At 44.2% G+C, this 15,365-nt stretch overlaps 1 protein-coding gene across 3 annotated transcripts in view; it reads left to right on the top strand.

Annotated features, from left to right (window-relative positions):
- The window catches only part of PHKA2 (phosphorylase kinase regulatory subunit alpha 2), a 175,585-nt gene that overhangs the window by 32,657 nt on the left and 127,563 nt on the right, over positions 1-15,365 (top strand). For all 3 annotated transcript variants that reach the window (XM_068269976.1, XM_068269978.1, XM_068269977.1), the window contains exon 3: positions 4,139-4,297. In XM_068269976.1, the coding sequence (XP_068126077.1) occupies positions 4,139-4,297 (159 nt within the window). The remainder of the gene's footprint in view (positions 1-4,138; positions 4,298-15,365) is intronic.

Here is a 15,365-nt window from a genome sequence, read left to right as displayed (position 1 = left end):
CCCAAGCACCGTGCTTTGGGAACTGATGTTATAGACGTGTTGTTAACATTTATTGTATATCAGGCAAAGGGGTGGACAGGGATGGTGGAAAGACTATTAGTTCAGTTTTATTCATATTAAGTTTTAAGAAGCGAGAGGACATGAAAGAGAAGATAGCGGACAGGCAGTCGGGAACCCGTGTGAGGAGGGAGTTAAGGTCTGGGGCCGAGAGGTACAGTTGTGTACCTCTTGTGTACCTTTTAGATTGTAAGTTCGCAAGGGCAGGGCTTTCTCCCCCTTTGTGTCTTGGAATTCATTATAAATGTTATTCATCAGGTTATCAGTTGTCACTGTAATTACCAACTCTGTATTTTGTATTAATTTTTGTCACCAATTCTGTATTTTGTATATTGGTGTATACAATTTGCCTGTATTATGTACCCCATGTTTGTTTCTTACTTTGTACAGCGCAACAGAATATGTTGGCCCTTTATAAATCCATAATAATAATTGTGTGTAGCCAGCATAAACCTGCTGTGCATTCATTATGTTTTTTATTTTAATTCTCTGGTGCTAATTTGTTTTATTTCAGCAGTTAAGACTGTAAATATTTGCAGTAACTTATTTATGTATAGTATTTAACAAGCAACTCTGCCCTTGTTACTGTTCATTCCTAATCTCACCACATTTATTTCAATTTTACAGTTCCATATTTATTTTACAATGTAAAGCATTTTATGGAAACCGTGTATCTGAGTGAAATGTTTAGCTACAGAGACGTACCGTATCAGGCTTGTCACTACAGTGTTGTTGACCGGAATATTCCACTATGTTCTTTACCTCAGAGATGCTATTGTATGCTGATGCTTGCCTTTTGAGGTCAAGTTATGTTATTGTTGGAGCATGGGATATGTTTTTTGTGGTAGTCACTGGAAACACAGTTTTGATTTGTGCATTCCATTCTGCGTCAATTATATATTTTCTTCATGGTGAAATGTAGGACTTCACAGGGAATAGCCTGTGTTTTCCTACAGTTGTGAAAAATAGATAAAATGTCCATGGAAAAAAAGCCAGTTGTTACACCATTGTTAGCATTACTGTCTAGGTACAGTATGCCAGTCATGTCTTCATGCACACTGAATGGAGCAAGGGCACACACTGGTAACGTAGGGACTAATCGCATCTTATCAAGCACGGGAAACTGTTTTTACACCTGAAAAGCACAAATTGTGGTTTATTTAAGCCATTGTTTTAAGAATTAAAGAGGAACTCTAGTGAAAATAACAATGAATACAATTGCTTATTGTTTCTTTACAATATTCATTTACAGATTATTTAGTCAGTGTTTGCCCATCATAAAATCTTTCCTCACCCAGATTTACATACTTAAATTCATCACAGGTGGCGACAGCTTTAGTTCTATCAGTGATCTCGGTGGAATGTTTGGCTACTGAGCGTTCCAATGTGGGTGTAGGGGGGGTTGGAAATTCCACATAGCTATTCAGCCTAGGCTAATCGCTGAGAGGGCAAGGATAAATCCAATATACAGCTATATATAAACATAGGAAGTGTGTCTGATGCTGAAACCAAGAAAATTTATGTAAAAATGTGTATCCTGAATAATTTGCTGCATTTCTACTATATGTTACTACAGTGCTTGCAGACGTGTCTGTGCATCTCTATTGTTCGCACTTCTGCGGACTGGAGCATTCTGAGATTGCAGTGTTTAAGTATTTTTTTGAACTGTGTCAGGACAGAATGCTCCTGGCTACAGGAGATTGAGAGAGGTGGCCAGATGCGCCCACACATGTTCAGTAGGTCGTGACCACAGCTGTGGTTTGGGGATCTTTTGGAGAGGACAGCGGCACTCTGTAGGGCAGTGGAACTACAGTGAGGGACCTGATAGGCTGCTAGAGGTAGTAAATCACTGGTTACAGGCAGTACTTTTTCATCAGGAAAGGGAAGGAGCAGCAGAAGATCAATGGCTGTGAACCTTTGTACTTATCTGCGTAGTACAACACTGGTTGGAGCAACTGAAATCTGATAAGATTGACTGTTGCAGGGTGGTAAATCTATCACTTGCCACATCCGGCTGCTGTGGACCCGTAAATGTCAAGCATTGGAGCTGGCTGTGACTCACTGCCAGAACTTGGACCTGATGTATAGTCCTCTGGTAACCGGTGCAAAAGCTGTATAATGAGCAGGCAGATTAGTATCTGAAACCAGCAACATACTGGACGTGTTACCAATCAGCAGGCATAGTACAGGATCCACAGGCAATCGTTCAGACTGTTAAGGTGGCCATACACTGGTCGATTTGCCATCAGATTCGACCAACAGATAGATCCCTCTCTGATCGAATCTGCCTTTACTGAAAAACAGATTGTGAATCGATTTCAGCCTGAAACCGATCACAATCTGCTGAGCTGCCGCTGTCGCCCCCCGGGCCCCCGCATACATTACCTGAAGCCTGGTCCCGGGTATCTTCTCCGCATCGGCTCCCGGCGGGCATCTTCTCCGCATCGGCTTCCGCATCCCAGCATCCGGCATAACTTTCTGTCACTCCAGTGACAGCGGAAGTTCAAATAGAGCGCCCTCTATTTGTACTTCCGCTGTCACTGCAGTGACACAGGAAGTTATGCTGGATGCCGGAATGCGGAAGCTGATGCGGAGAAGATGGGAGCCGGGAGGTGATGCGGAGAAGATGCCAAGAGCCAGCTTCAGGTAATGTATACCTGCGTCGGTCGTACGCCGCTAGCGATGCGCTCCTTTACCTGAGGCGATCGACGGTAATTTCCCGCACGGCGCGAACGACGGGACTGATCTATTTCGGGCCGAAATAGATCGAAAATTAGCGTGAACGATTTGACAGCAGATTCGATCCCAGTGATCGAATCTGCTGTCGATCGGCGGGTAATCGGCCTAGTGTATGGCCAGCTTAAGGAGGGCAGGTCATGGCAGATTGGCAAATTCACTGTGCAGGAAGAAGGTCAGGGTCATTGAAAGACAAGTTTGGACATCACTATCATACAGTGCTGTTATCATACTTACTAAATGTCTAAAGTTCCGTACAAATGTTTGATGAAACTCGTCCGAGGAGGTCAATAACAACAACCTCTGCCGAGAATACATTGTGTATATGGTAGCCCCAACCCCTCTCAATTGCTCAGCCAGAGATCCACCAGAGATGAGCATTGTTTCTTCCCTCTTACCGTGCCAGCAACGTGATGTCACTCCCGTGCCACTGTACCCACACCCCCTTCCCTCCCCAGCTGAGGATGAACAGAGCATCTGTGGCATACAGAATATAGCAGAGGATGAATACTGCTCCCAGATGTTCAGTGAGATGCAAATAATTTTGAGTTGATGCAGAATTGTGCAAATTTTGTATGCAAATTTATGTAGCTTGAAAATGGACCAATCAAATTTTACCTCATCAGGATTTGGTTGGTTAATTTTCAAGCTGCATACAAAATTTGCATAATACTGCATCAACTCAAAATTATTTGCATCTCATTGACCATCCCTACTGCCCTCAACCATGTACACGTTTACACGTTTGGTACTATTGCAGAAATTTTCACTACAGCTTATGGACAGCATTGGAATGAGAAAGCTTATAAATCTGCCACAGCAACTGAAAACTATTTTTGGATATGAGTGCACAGGAGTGTGACCACAGGAGAGCAGCCCATGCAGCCCCGGGGGGGGGGGGGGGGGGTGTTAGAACTGTAAGGGTCCCCAACTATTACTTCACTCCCTCCAGTAAAGCGGTCAATCCTTCAGATCAGGTGTTTTTTTGAGGCTACACTTGTGTGTGAAGATTATGATGTCCACAAGTGTTTTCTGACCCTTGCAAGATGGACCCCCAAACTTTGAGGGTCACCAGGGTTAGGCATGGAAAGGATGTAAACATTGATGGTCCCCATCCAATTATTCCCAGGGGGCCCCTATGATTTGTAGTAACGCCCCTATGAGGGCAATAGAACACAAGCAGTTTACTGCCCACATAACCATCAGTGCGAATGTAGCTCTAAAAGATGTGTTTCAGGCTGGCTAGTCGTGTGCAGTCAGTTATCACTCAATGAGAATCTACGAACTACTCGTGAAACAGTATTTTTTTATTTGGTAATAAATAATGTGTTGTTTATCCCTTCAGAATCCAATCACTGGACTACTCCCCGCCAGCAAAGAACAGAGGGATGCCTGGGTCCGGGACAATGTGTACAGTATCCTGGCCGTGTGGGGCCTGGGAATGGCCTACAGGAAGAATGCTGACCGGGATGAGGACAAGGCTAAAGCGTATGAGTTAGAACAGGTACAGACAATTAGGCATCATTTCTCTGCCAATAATTAGAAATAAGCAGCCAATCGTCCATAAATGTATGGGTTTCAACACAATATTAGCCATACAAGACCCCCTAATAATTTATTTGAGATCATGAGAAAAGGGGTATCAGCTACTGATGATGACCAACCTTGGTTACAGTTCCTCTTTTTAAAAGAAACACACTAACTGATGTATTGCCATGATTGCAGGCTTTATTCCTCAGACAATGGCTGGTGATGCTACTTTTAAACATGAATATTGTATAAAGAAAGCATTCAGATAAATATTATATATTAATAAACAATGTTTTTTTTTCTAAATAAAACAATTGCATAGATCCCACCTCCAGAGAGAGGTATTAACTCCTTAAACAGCTATACAGTTCAGGTGTTCAGGAGGGAGGGACCACCAATTTATAGAGCCACTTCACCCTAAGCCCAACATACATGGGTTTGCAAAAGTGACCACCAGATCTCCTCACCCTTAAATCTTTGCTCACCCTCTGACAATGAGGGGAGGGTAGCTGAATGGTGGGAGAGGAGTCTTTGCCATATCTACACAGAGTGTTTATCACAAATTCACCGCTCTTAAAGTGAAAAAAAACTCCACCACAAAAGAGAACCAAAGACATAACCCAATTTGTAAGCTTACTCCATCTCAATAATCACACCATTCAGCAATAAATATGACCTTATAGGCTAAACACCCTGCACTTCATCACTCAGTTTGGATCAGCATCTTGATAGTAAAGGGTCTTAGGAAATGGAGGATTTAGCAGCAGAAATTGCAGATCAAGTGTCATGGCTGGAAAGGCTTCACAAAACCAGAGCCATCAAAGTAAGTTCTACAATTCAAACTTTGTGTGAAGATTTAGGCTGGTTTCACAGTGGGACGTTACAGGCGCACGTTAGTGCAGCCTGTACCGCAGCCCACCGCACAGCAATGAAAAATCAATGGGCTGTTCACTGTGCCCACGTTGCGTTACACAGTAACGCTGCGCCATAAGTCAACGTACTGCATGCAGTACTTTGTAAGCGGCAGAGCCGCTTTAGACTGCTTGCACATGCTCAGTAACATTGGGGAGGAGCGGAGAGTGGCCAGGCACATGGCTAATTAATATTCACTGCACTCAGTGACGTGCAGTATTTACTTCTTGGAATAGCCGCTCTGTGCGGCGATTGGCCGGCGGGACCACGTGATACCGCATGCGTCCAAGAGTGCGCATCACGGACGCCAGAGTGAGCTGCACAACGCGGCTCACTCTGACGTCCAAAGCAGGGAGCACCAGGCGTTGTGTTAGGGGCACGTTATGCTACCATAACGTCCCCTAAAACGCAACGTCCTGGTGTGAAACCAGCCTTAATGTTTGCCCAATAGTGGTTGCATGCATGTATGCTGTATTGAACATCTGCATCTGACAGCTATTGGGCAAACATCAAGTGTTCAAGCATTCCAATCCTGCATTTTGCAGCTTCAGTTGGTAGATCCCTGAACCATTTTCAACTATGGCACCTTGATCTGCAGTCGCTGCTGCCAAAGCCTTCATCTCTTAAGACCCACTACTATGCTGTTCCAGTGTGTGGGATACAGTACACTGTGGCATCATGTTGTCTGGTGAGTGGTATGCCCATTGAGGGGGAATGCTTCTATAAGCTGGATCAAGGCTTTGGACTTATTTTCACTCCAAGGAGGTTATTTTATTTGTAATTTGCACCCAATGTTGAATGTGGAAACTGCTAGAACTACGGTACTATAAGAAAATCTAGTTTATGTTGGCTGCCTTTCCTTCGAACAGTTTATTGAAGACTTAGCTAAGTTAGCTTTTCATATATTACCTCTTGCTAGTTCTGTTACTGTCAAGATTTCTTTTGGTGGATATATCTGGCTACTAGTTTTTTCTTTGTACATAAAGTTCCCAAAGAAAACTGTGTCACACTGGAAAATTCCAAGCTGTTTTTAGCCCTCAGACTTTTTGAGTTGCATTAAATCTGTTGTGCGAAACCCTTTTCATTGCTGGAGAAGGGGACAGTGCCAAAATCCAGAATACTCAATATTTAAGGAATCTCCCAATCTCCGGGTAAGAGTGAAAGCCCAATTAAAGGGGCAGATAATTTTCTTAGAGTTCTGTGACACATTAAGTGGACCTCTGGCTGCAGTCACACTATGCATGAATCCATGAGGCAGAATCTTAGTGGGAATAATCAGGTTTGTGCACTACATGAGACAATGTCCCTCAGTTCCTTCATAAACCTTACCTTCATTTACTTAATGTTGTTTTTCTATTAAAGCACTTTTAAACGATTCATATTGCCCGGCTATCATGGGGATCATCTTCCTCTAAGGGCTGGTGCACACCAGAGCGGTTCTGGAGCGTTTTTTAAAACGTTTGCAGGGGGAAAACCGCTTGGCTAATGAAAGTGAATGGAATTGTGCACGCCAGAGCGGTTCGTTTTTTCCACAAACGCAAACTCAGGGGCTGCAGCATTTTTTAGATTCTGAGGCGTTTCTGCCTCAATGGAAACTTCAAACAACAGAGGCGCCAATAAGCATAAAATATTTAAAATCGTTTAAAAAGGAGGGATGTAGGTGGACTCACCTCCCTCAAGTAAAGACCAGCCAATGAGCCGTTGATAAACAACAGTATAATTTATTAGAGGTTCTCCAAGTAATGCAACGCGTTTCACGGGCAAAGCTCCCGCTTCATCAGGCAATCAGAACGGAGAAAACATTAGAAAGTCATGTCCTGGTCAGAGTGCCTCTGACCAGGACATGACCTTCTAATGTTTTCTCCGTTCTGAGAATCCCTAATAAATTATACTGTTGTTTATCAACGGCTCATTGGCTGGTCTTTACTTGAGAAAGGTGAGTCCACCTACATCCCTCCTTTTAAAACGATTTTAAATATTTTATGCTTATTGGCGCCTCTGTTGTTTGACATTTCCATTGATTAAGTCCACCCTGGGTGGAGGGGTGCATCCCCACCTGTTTTTCCTGTCTACAGAGAGCGACATTTTAATACCTGAGTGGGGTCAGGTTATAATTCTCCCCACCTGCCATTCCAGTGGTTGCCTGTGTAGTAACCTAATTTTGTGAGGATGTCAACTATTGATTTACATTTATTTCCATTTATCCTGACATACTACACCATATCGGGCTCTCGATCTCATTTGTGTTTTTCATAAGTTTCTGCCTCAATGTTAAAGTATGGGAAAGTGGAAAACCGCTCTGAAAATGCTAGATCAGAGCGTTTTTTTTTTTCAGGCATTTTTATTACAGTAGCTGTTCAGTAACAGCTTTACTGTAATAATATTTGAAATCTGCTACACAAACACAAAAACGTTCCAAAAAACGCTAGGCATGTTTAGAAAACGTCTCTAAACATGCCTAGAATCGCTCTGAAATCTGCTTCATAAACCTCTAACATTTTGCGGATCTGCTAGAGGTTTTTGGTGTGCACTGGCCCTACTACTTGTATCCATAGACCCTGAACAAGCATCCAGATCAGGTGTGCTGACTGGTTAGCCACATGCTTGTCAGGTGTATGATTCAGACACTCCTAAAGCCAAAGAGATCAGCAGGACTACCAGGCTTACGTAGTATTGCTTATAGCGAGGCATTTATAAGCAAAAAAAAAACGCTACTAATGATACCTGCCACACTCCTGTGGTCTGCAATCTATCACTTTCAGTTTGCGTGACCCTTGGGGTCATGACGCTGGAAGCGCTGCTCTGTGTGTCTCATCACACAGCAGGGGGGGGGGGGGGAAGCTGAGGAGAGACAGAGCTGGCCAGTGGCAGCTGGAGAACTGCTTCAGGAATGGCCCTAGTGCAGTGGCGTAGCTAGAGTATTTGGCACCTAGTGCGGATTATTTACAGACACCTCCTGTCATGGAAGAGGCGTGAAAAAAGAGAATGCAATTGCAATCGGTTTGCTGCGCTGATTGCCATTGATGTGCCAGATCAGAATCTGATGTTTAGGGCTTAGCAGGCAGCCAAGCCTGGGGGTCTCTGTTTTCTTCATAGCCATTAGCAGAACTTTCTTTTCATGAGACAAGTTGGCTCTCTGATAAGATCTGTTTGTGTAATTAACTTGAACAAAAGAGTTCCTTCCTGGGCCAGTGACACCTAGGTGTGAAAGCTTTCCAGCAGTAAGCCTAAATGGCAAAGTGTTGCTGCCTTTTGAAGAGACAGGATAAATCCAACTGGAGATCAGACTTCTCGACTCCGTTGGAGACAGAGGAAACATAAATGTAGTATAGGAATTTTAGCCTGTTTAAGGAATATCGTTTATATGAGAGATATGAAAGTTATATCATTTGATTCGGGGTGTCTCGACTGACCTTTTTGATACCAGTCTTGGGGGGGGGGGGGGGCAGGGATAAGTCACGACAAAGTATTAAACCTCTCAGGAACTAAACCTAATATGGTAGCCACGTCTGATGTCATAGGAATTGTCATATTCTGAAGAATATGAATCTGTCCTCCGCACAAATATGGCATTTCCTGTTTTTAAATTACAGCATTTTATAAGTTTAAGCCTAAATCTCTCCAAGGACTTGAACTGTGATTGGCTTGTCAACCAGAGGGGCGGGCTTGGTCCCACCCCAAAACTAGCTTCCATAAAATGAAGCTTCAGGCAGAGAGGAGGAATCCTACAAAATTCCATCTTCATGCAGGCATGCTGTTGCTCTGAGCAACGAGCAGCGGCCATCTTTGTTTGAACTTTGCTCCAGAAACAAGGAAACTTCACGTGTTTTCCCAGAAAGGACATATTTTCACCTGAACTTAAGTATACATATTTTCCTCCCTTTTTATTTTCATACTGCGCTATTATTGTCTCTATAATTGTTGATTTTAATGATTTTCTGTGTATATGAATTATTTATATTGCATTTATAATAAAAAAAACTTCTAAAAGTCGTTTATTTGTTCAGCTACCCCTGCTATTCAGCCGCACAAACCGAATCCTAGCTTCTGAAGATCGCTACTGAGAATTGTTATTAGCCAGGATAGAGTGTATTTTAACCGATTTTATTTGCAGGTATTAGTATCAGTGCAGTTAGGTCTCCTACCCTTCTGTAGGAGTGGTGGCAGTTATACCCTGAAATAGTGTGTAATTTGTATTACTGTAACTCACAAGCTCCCTTCTAGTCTGTCTGCTGCAAAAATTCCAGCGGTTTCTGCGCACCGATTGCGACCACAGATTGCATGGTCCGTGTGCTGAAACCAATTGGAATCCATTGTGCGGTCCAGCCACTAGGGGGCATGTGACCCCCCCCAAACAGAAAATGGGTGTGGCCATGACAAGACGCAGGTAGTGCCCTATGTGTCCTCAACATACACAGTTAGGCAGCAAAATATATCAATTTTCCTGTAGTATTTCTTTTGGTTCATTTATTAGCATACCATTCAGTAATCATGAACCCCCAAAATGCCAAATGTTGCAAAAATAACCCCAAAGAAGTAAATGCAGTCATTATGACCATTCAATATTAAATGCAGCAACATTACCTACCACACATGCAATGAGGCAAATGTTACCTCTGACACATGAAATGCAGCAAACAATACCGCCAATACATGCAATGAAAGAAACGTTACCTCCGACGCATAAATTGCTGCAAACTTTACCTCCCACACTTGCAATGAGGAAAACGTTATCTCCCACACATGAAATGCAGTAAATAATACCTCTGACACATGCAATGAGGCATAGACACATGAAATAAAGCAAACCTGAAATGCAGCAAACATTACCCCCCACACATGTTAAAATGCAGTAAACATTTCCTCCCACACATGACATGCAGCAAACAGTACCTCTGACATATGTGAAATACACATATACATTACCCCAGAAATATGAAATGCAGCACATTTTACCTCAAAGCAAAAATGCATCAAATGTTCCCTCCACTGGGTGCTGGTGGGGTGGGATGGAGCTGCTAAGAGGGATGGGTGGGTGACACTGGGTGCTGCTGGCAGGGTGACATTGGGTGGGAAGAGGGTGACACTGAGTTGGAAGGGTGACACTGAGTTGGAAGGGTGACACTGACTTGGGAGGCAGGTAGGAGGGTGACACTGGGAAGGGAGACATTGGGTGAGAGGAGGGTTACACTAGGTAGGAGGTGGGGGGACACTGGGGATAGTGACACTAGGTAGTCAGGGTGACACTGGGTGGGGAGGGTGACACTGGGTGGGAAGGGTGATGCTGGGTGGGAGGAGGGTGACACTGGGTGGTGGGTGGTAGGAGGGTTACACTGGGTGGGGAGGGTGACACTAGGTCGAAGGTGGGTAACACTGGGTAGAAAGGGTGACACTGAGAGGGAGGAGGGTGACACTGAGTGAGGAGGGTGACACCGGGTGTCAGTATAGGTAGCCTGATGACCTCCCATTATAGTTAGCCAGATGACCCCTTTTCCCAGTATAGGTAATCAGATGACACCCCTCCCCCCAGTATTGGCTAGCCAGGTGATCCCACCAAGTATAGAGGGTGCCCCAAACCCAGAGTTTGCAGGAGAGGGAGAATTCTTCTCTCCAGGTTCCATCTTCCTCCTACTAGGCTCTCCTCTGCCATCTGCATCATCCAGAGAAAGTGGATCCTGGAGAAGTGACTTCCTCCCTATGCTGTGTGCGTTTTACACAATTGCTTGCCTGGCCGTTGCTTTTCCCCTCTCGGCTGGGCATTGCTCCTCAGTCACTTGCGGCTCCGCTCCTTCACCTGCAGCTCCACCTCTTCGCCTGTAGCTCCGCCCCTCAACCCGCCGATCGGTGGAAAACTCTGTCGGGGATTCACTCCTTCAGCCCGACATCCTGAAGTGTGCCCGCACCCCCCCCCCCCCCTTGTGATGCCAGTAGGTGCTTAAGCAGGGAAAACCTCTCTTCCTTTCCCCTCGAGATTGGTGACAATCGCATGTCGCCAGTTTCGGGGGGGGGGGGGGGGGGGGGTGATGGCACAGCAGTGGGGGGGACGGGGACATAGAGGCATGTCATGCAGCATGGATTATGCCTCTGTGTCCCACCTGCCTCTCCTGCACCTCATCGGGTACACTTTAAAGAGACTCTGTAACAAAAAAAAATCCCCTGGGGGGGGTACTCACCTTGGGAGGGGGAAGGCTTAGGGTCCCAATGAACCTTCCCCCATTCCTGTAGCTGGAGGCAGTCCAGCGCTGTCTCCCCCGAAGCGTCCTGGAATCTTCCCCCGACAAGCATGACAAGCGCTGATTTATTTACCTTCCCTGGCTCCAGCGGGGGTGCTGTTGCAGCTGTCAGCATGGAGATAGGCGGAAATAGCCGATCTCCGTTGGGTCCGCTCTACTACGCAGGAGACTTGACCAACAGCAATCGGCTATTTCTGCCGATCTCCGAGCGGAGAGCCGATACTGCGCCTGCGCTGCAGCCGGGAAGGTAAATATTTACGTCCCTGCTATTCGGAGGGGCACAGCGAGACCGCCGTGAAACGCAGGAGGACGGGTGAAGCCTCGATCGGATCCAGAGGCTTCCCCCACTCGAGGTGAGTACCCCACAGAGGAAATTTTTTAAGTTACAAGTTTTCTTTAAAAGGACATAAATATGGAAGCCAACATACGTCTCTCTCTTCAGATTCCTTTTAACTAAAGCAAAAAATAAAATAAAAAAAAATAGTACTTCAGTGTTCCTTGCTTCAGGCAGCAGGAGTACAAAACAGACTGACTTGTAGGTGTTCACAAGTCAAAACATTACCTTCTCTTTTATCCTCTACACATACAACAACACTGTCTTCTAAATACTCATCATATTGCTTATAGTCCGCAAGCACAGTTTACAGTCCACATAATATTTTCAAAAATGTTTGTCAGTTACTGTGTGTCATCGATAGGCACTATTTACTGTACAGTGTACCATTTCATACTCTTTTAGGTCTGCCTCATCTACCACCAAGTCAATAGGTTATCCTTCATACTTGTGCAATTCCTGGCTCTCAAATAGGGATAGTCAATGAGATGCAAATAATCTGGAGTTGATGCAGAATTATGCAAATTTTGTATGCAGATTTATGCAGCTTGAAAATGAACCAATCACATTTTAGCTTAGCAGGATCTGATTGGTTCATGTTCAAGCCTCATACATAAATTTGCAAGATGCTGCATCAACTGGAAATGATGTGCATATCATTAATTATCCCTACTTTCACATCCCCAGTTTCTTTCTTGCAAGAAGAGAAACTAGCAAGACCTTGACTTTGTCAGTGAAATGCCCCACTTACTGTGGGTGAGGCCTGTTCTTTAGCATCTTGTCCAGTCACTGGATAGGACAGCTGTCTTCAGAGAAATGTAGAGACTACCATCAGTGCCTGTGGACTGTAAGTCATGTGAAGAGTATTGGGAATGTGGTACTGATATAATAATATTATGTATTACTACTTCTGCTATGTATTTATAGAGCATCATCTTCATACAGTATAAGCTTACAGGAGCCTTTGATTACTGTTGCCTTAGGGAAAGGTGACTTGATGGACAGGGCTTATCTGAAACACTACAGTAAAGCTCTGTACACATGCGAGCCTGCAGTCGTTAGAAAACAAGCAATCTCTGACAGTTTGCAACAAGCGAATGATGTCGGCGCACATTTGAATAGAACAGCACAACAGCTGTCTGCTGATCAGATCGTTACTAGAAGCGCGATAATGAGTACCTGGAAGCACAAAATTCGCCTCACATAAGTTCTTTGAATGGATCAATCATTAGTTATCGTTTGGTACGAACCACTAGCACTGATCATTGTCTGAATGAAACCGATCCGCCATGACGGATTGGTCTGCATGGGCGATAATGGCTGTCTTTTACCATCGTATTGGCCGACCTGTCTATCATTCGTTTCTGATAATTGTGGCCTAGCATGTGTATGGAGCTTAAAACTGTAAATTATCTGCCAATTTTATATTCATTCTCACCACAATCATAGGACTTTTATTAGCATTTTTAATTTGATAATATATATTTTTCGAGTTTTTTATTTCGATTAGCATTTTGGAAGGGGATCCTCTCACCATGTTGTTTTATATGGGAACAGAGCTATCGCTGTTATGTTGTATGGTAGACAGATACTATGGTTGACAAAATACAGCACAATGAGGGCTTATACCCACTAGGAGCGATTTCTAAGCACTAGTGATTTGAAAAAGCTCTTGCTAATGCAATGCTATGGGTATTTTTATAAAATCACATCGCTCATGTGGGATCAAACCCATAGCATTACATTAGCAAGAGCTTTTCAAATCACAAAGCGCTCAGAAATGTGCTCCTCGTGGGTTCCAGGCCTGAGCGACCTTTCTCAAGCAAGGCTGCAACGGAATCAGCCAGCTGTTCCCACTCATCCAGATCACAATATAAAAATAAGGTAGCTCTAACAAGACAACCTTTTCTTTATTCTAGATGACATTTAATCACTATTACAGACTGACTTCTTCAGCAAAATCTTTAGCAGTGAAGAACAGTGGTGTAAAAATAGGGGATGTAGAGGAAGCAACCGTACCAGGAACCCTAGATCAGATAGGCACACCAGGCCCTTTCTTCCATTACCATATTAGCTCTTCATTGGTTCTGTGCTGGTAATGAACTTGCAGAGAAAGAAAAAAGAACACGGAGAGCCCAAAATAATGTAGTACGTTCAAGAAGCAATCGGTAGTAGTAAGGTGTACATGAGTTTATATCACAGGTGTATCAGCACCACCTCCTATGTGCAGCAACCTCTCTGAGTAGCAGCACCCCCTCCTGTATGCAGCAACCTCCCTACGGGTAGCAGCACCCCCTACTATTTGCAGGAACCTCCCTATGGGAAGCAGCACTTTCTACCATGTGCAACAACCTCTCCATGTGTAGCAGCACCCCTTCACATGTGCAGCAACCTCCCTGTGTGCAACAGCATTCCCTCCAATGTGCAGCAATCTCTCTGTGTGTAGCAGCAACCCCTCCCGTGTGCAGCAACCTCCCAATGTGTACCAACACACCCTCCTATGTGCAGCAACCACCCTTTGGGTAGCAGCACCACCTCCCATATGCAGAAATCTCCCCTCCCATGTGTAGAAGCCACCAAATGTGTAGACACACAGCCTTCCCATGTGTAGCAGCACCCCATCCTATGTTCAGCCCATTCCTCTATGTACAGCCTTCATGTCTCTCAAGCCTTTTCTTTTATATAAAACAGCCTCTCACATCCATATGCAACACCCCTTTTGGGCTGCAGATCCCCTCTTTTCATGTACAGCCACAGTGTACAGCGTTCTTTTCCTGGTCCTTTGCAGCAGCATCCCCGTGTGTACCAGCCCCCTCCAATTCCACATGCAGCTTCCTATTTCATGTGCTGCACCACATTCTCTATATACAGCAGCACATTGGTAAAGAAGATGGTGATCTGTGAGTGAGCATTATGTTAGTTAAAATGAACCTGAGGTGAGAGTGGTATGGAGGCTGCCATATTATTTATATTTATTATACCATTATTTATACAATACTAGTTGCCTGGCAGCCCTGTTAATCTATTTTGCTGCAGCAGTGTCTGAATTCCACCAGAAACAAGCATGCAGCTAATATTTAAATCTTTGAATATTGTCAGAAACACCTGATCTGCTGCATGCTTGTTCAGGGTCTATGGATAAAAGTATTAGAGGCAGCGGAACAGCATGTTAGCCAGGCAACTGGTATTGCTTAAAAGGAAATAAAAATGGCAGCCTCCATATCCCTCTCGCCTCAGGTTCACTTTAAGTAGTCCTCTGTGAAAAAAAAGAACTTGCAATGATTCCCTTTGAGGGGGGGGGGGGGGGGTGTTGCGGAGTTATGGTCTTGGTTATTCTCTCATACAATGTACCTCACACATGGTCGATTATCATTTTGCAGTTCTTGTAACACAGTCAAGCAAATCACAATGTATGTTTGTTTCCTTAATTTCCCATGAGGCCCATTTGTCTGTTAACTGACAAAGGTGTGACTGCTTATTGAATGGTAGAAATATAGAGATGAACAAAGATTACATATGTATGATGTATGTATGACTTGCTATAAAAATCAAATTTCAACAGC

Source organism: Hyperolius riggenbachi, chromosome 2, assembly GCF_040937935.1.
Source record: "Hyperolius riggenbachi isolate aHypRig1 chromosome 2, aHypRig1.pri, whole genome shotgun sequence".
NCBI lineage: Eukaryota > Metazoa > Chordata > Amphibia > Anura > Hyperoliidae > Hyperolius > Hyperolius riggenbachi.
Note: the sequence above shows the minus strand (reverse complement) of the source record. Positions and strands in the feature narration are given on the sequence as shown.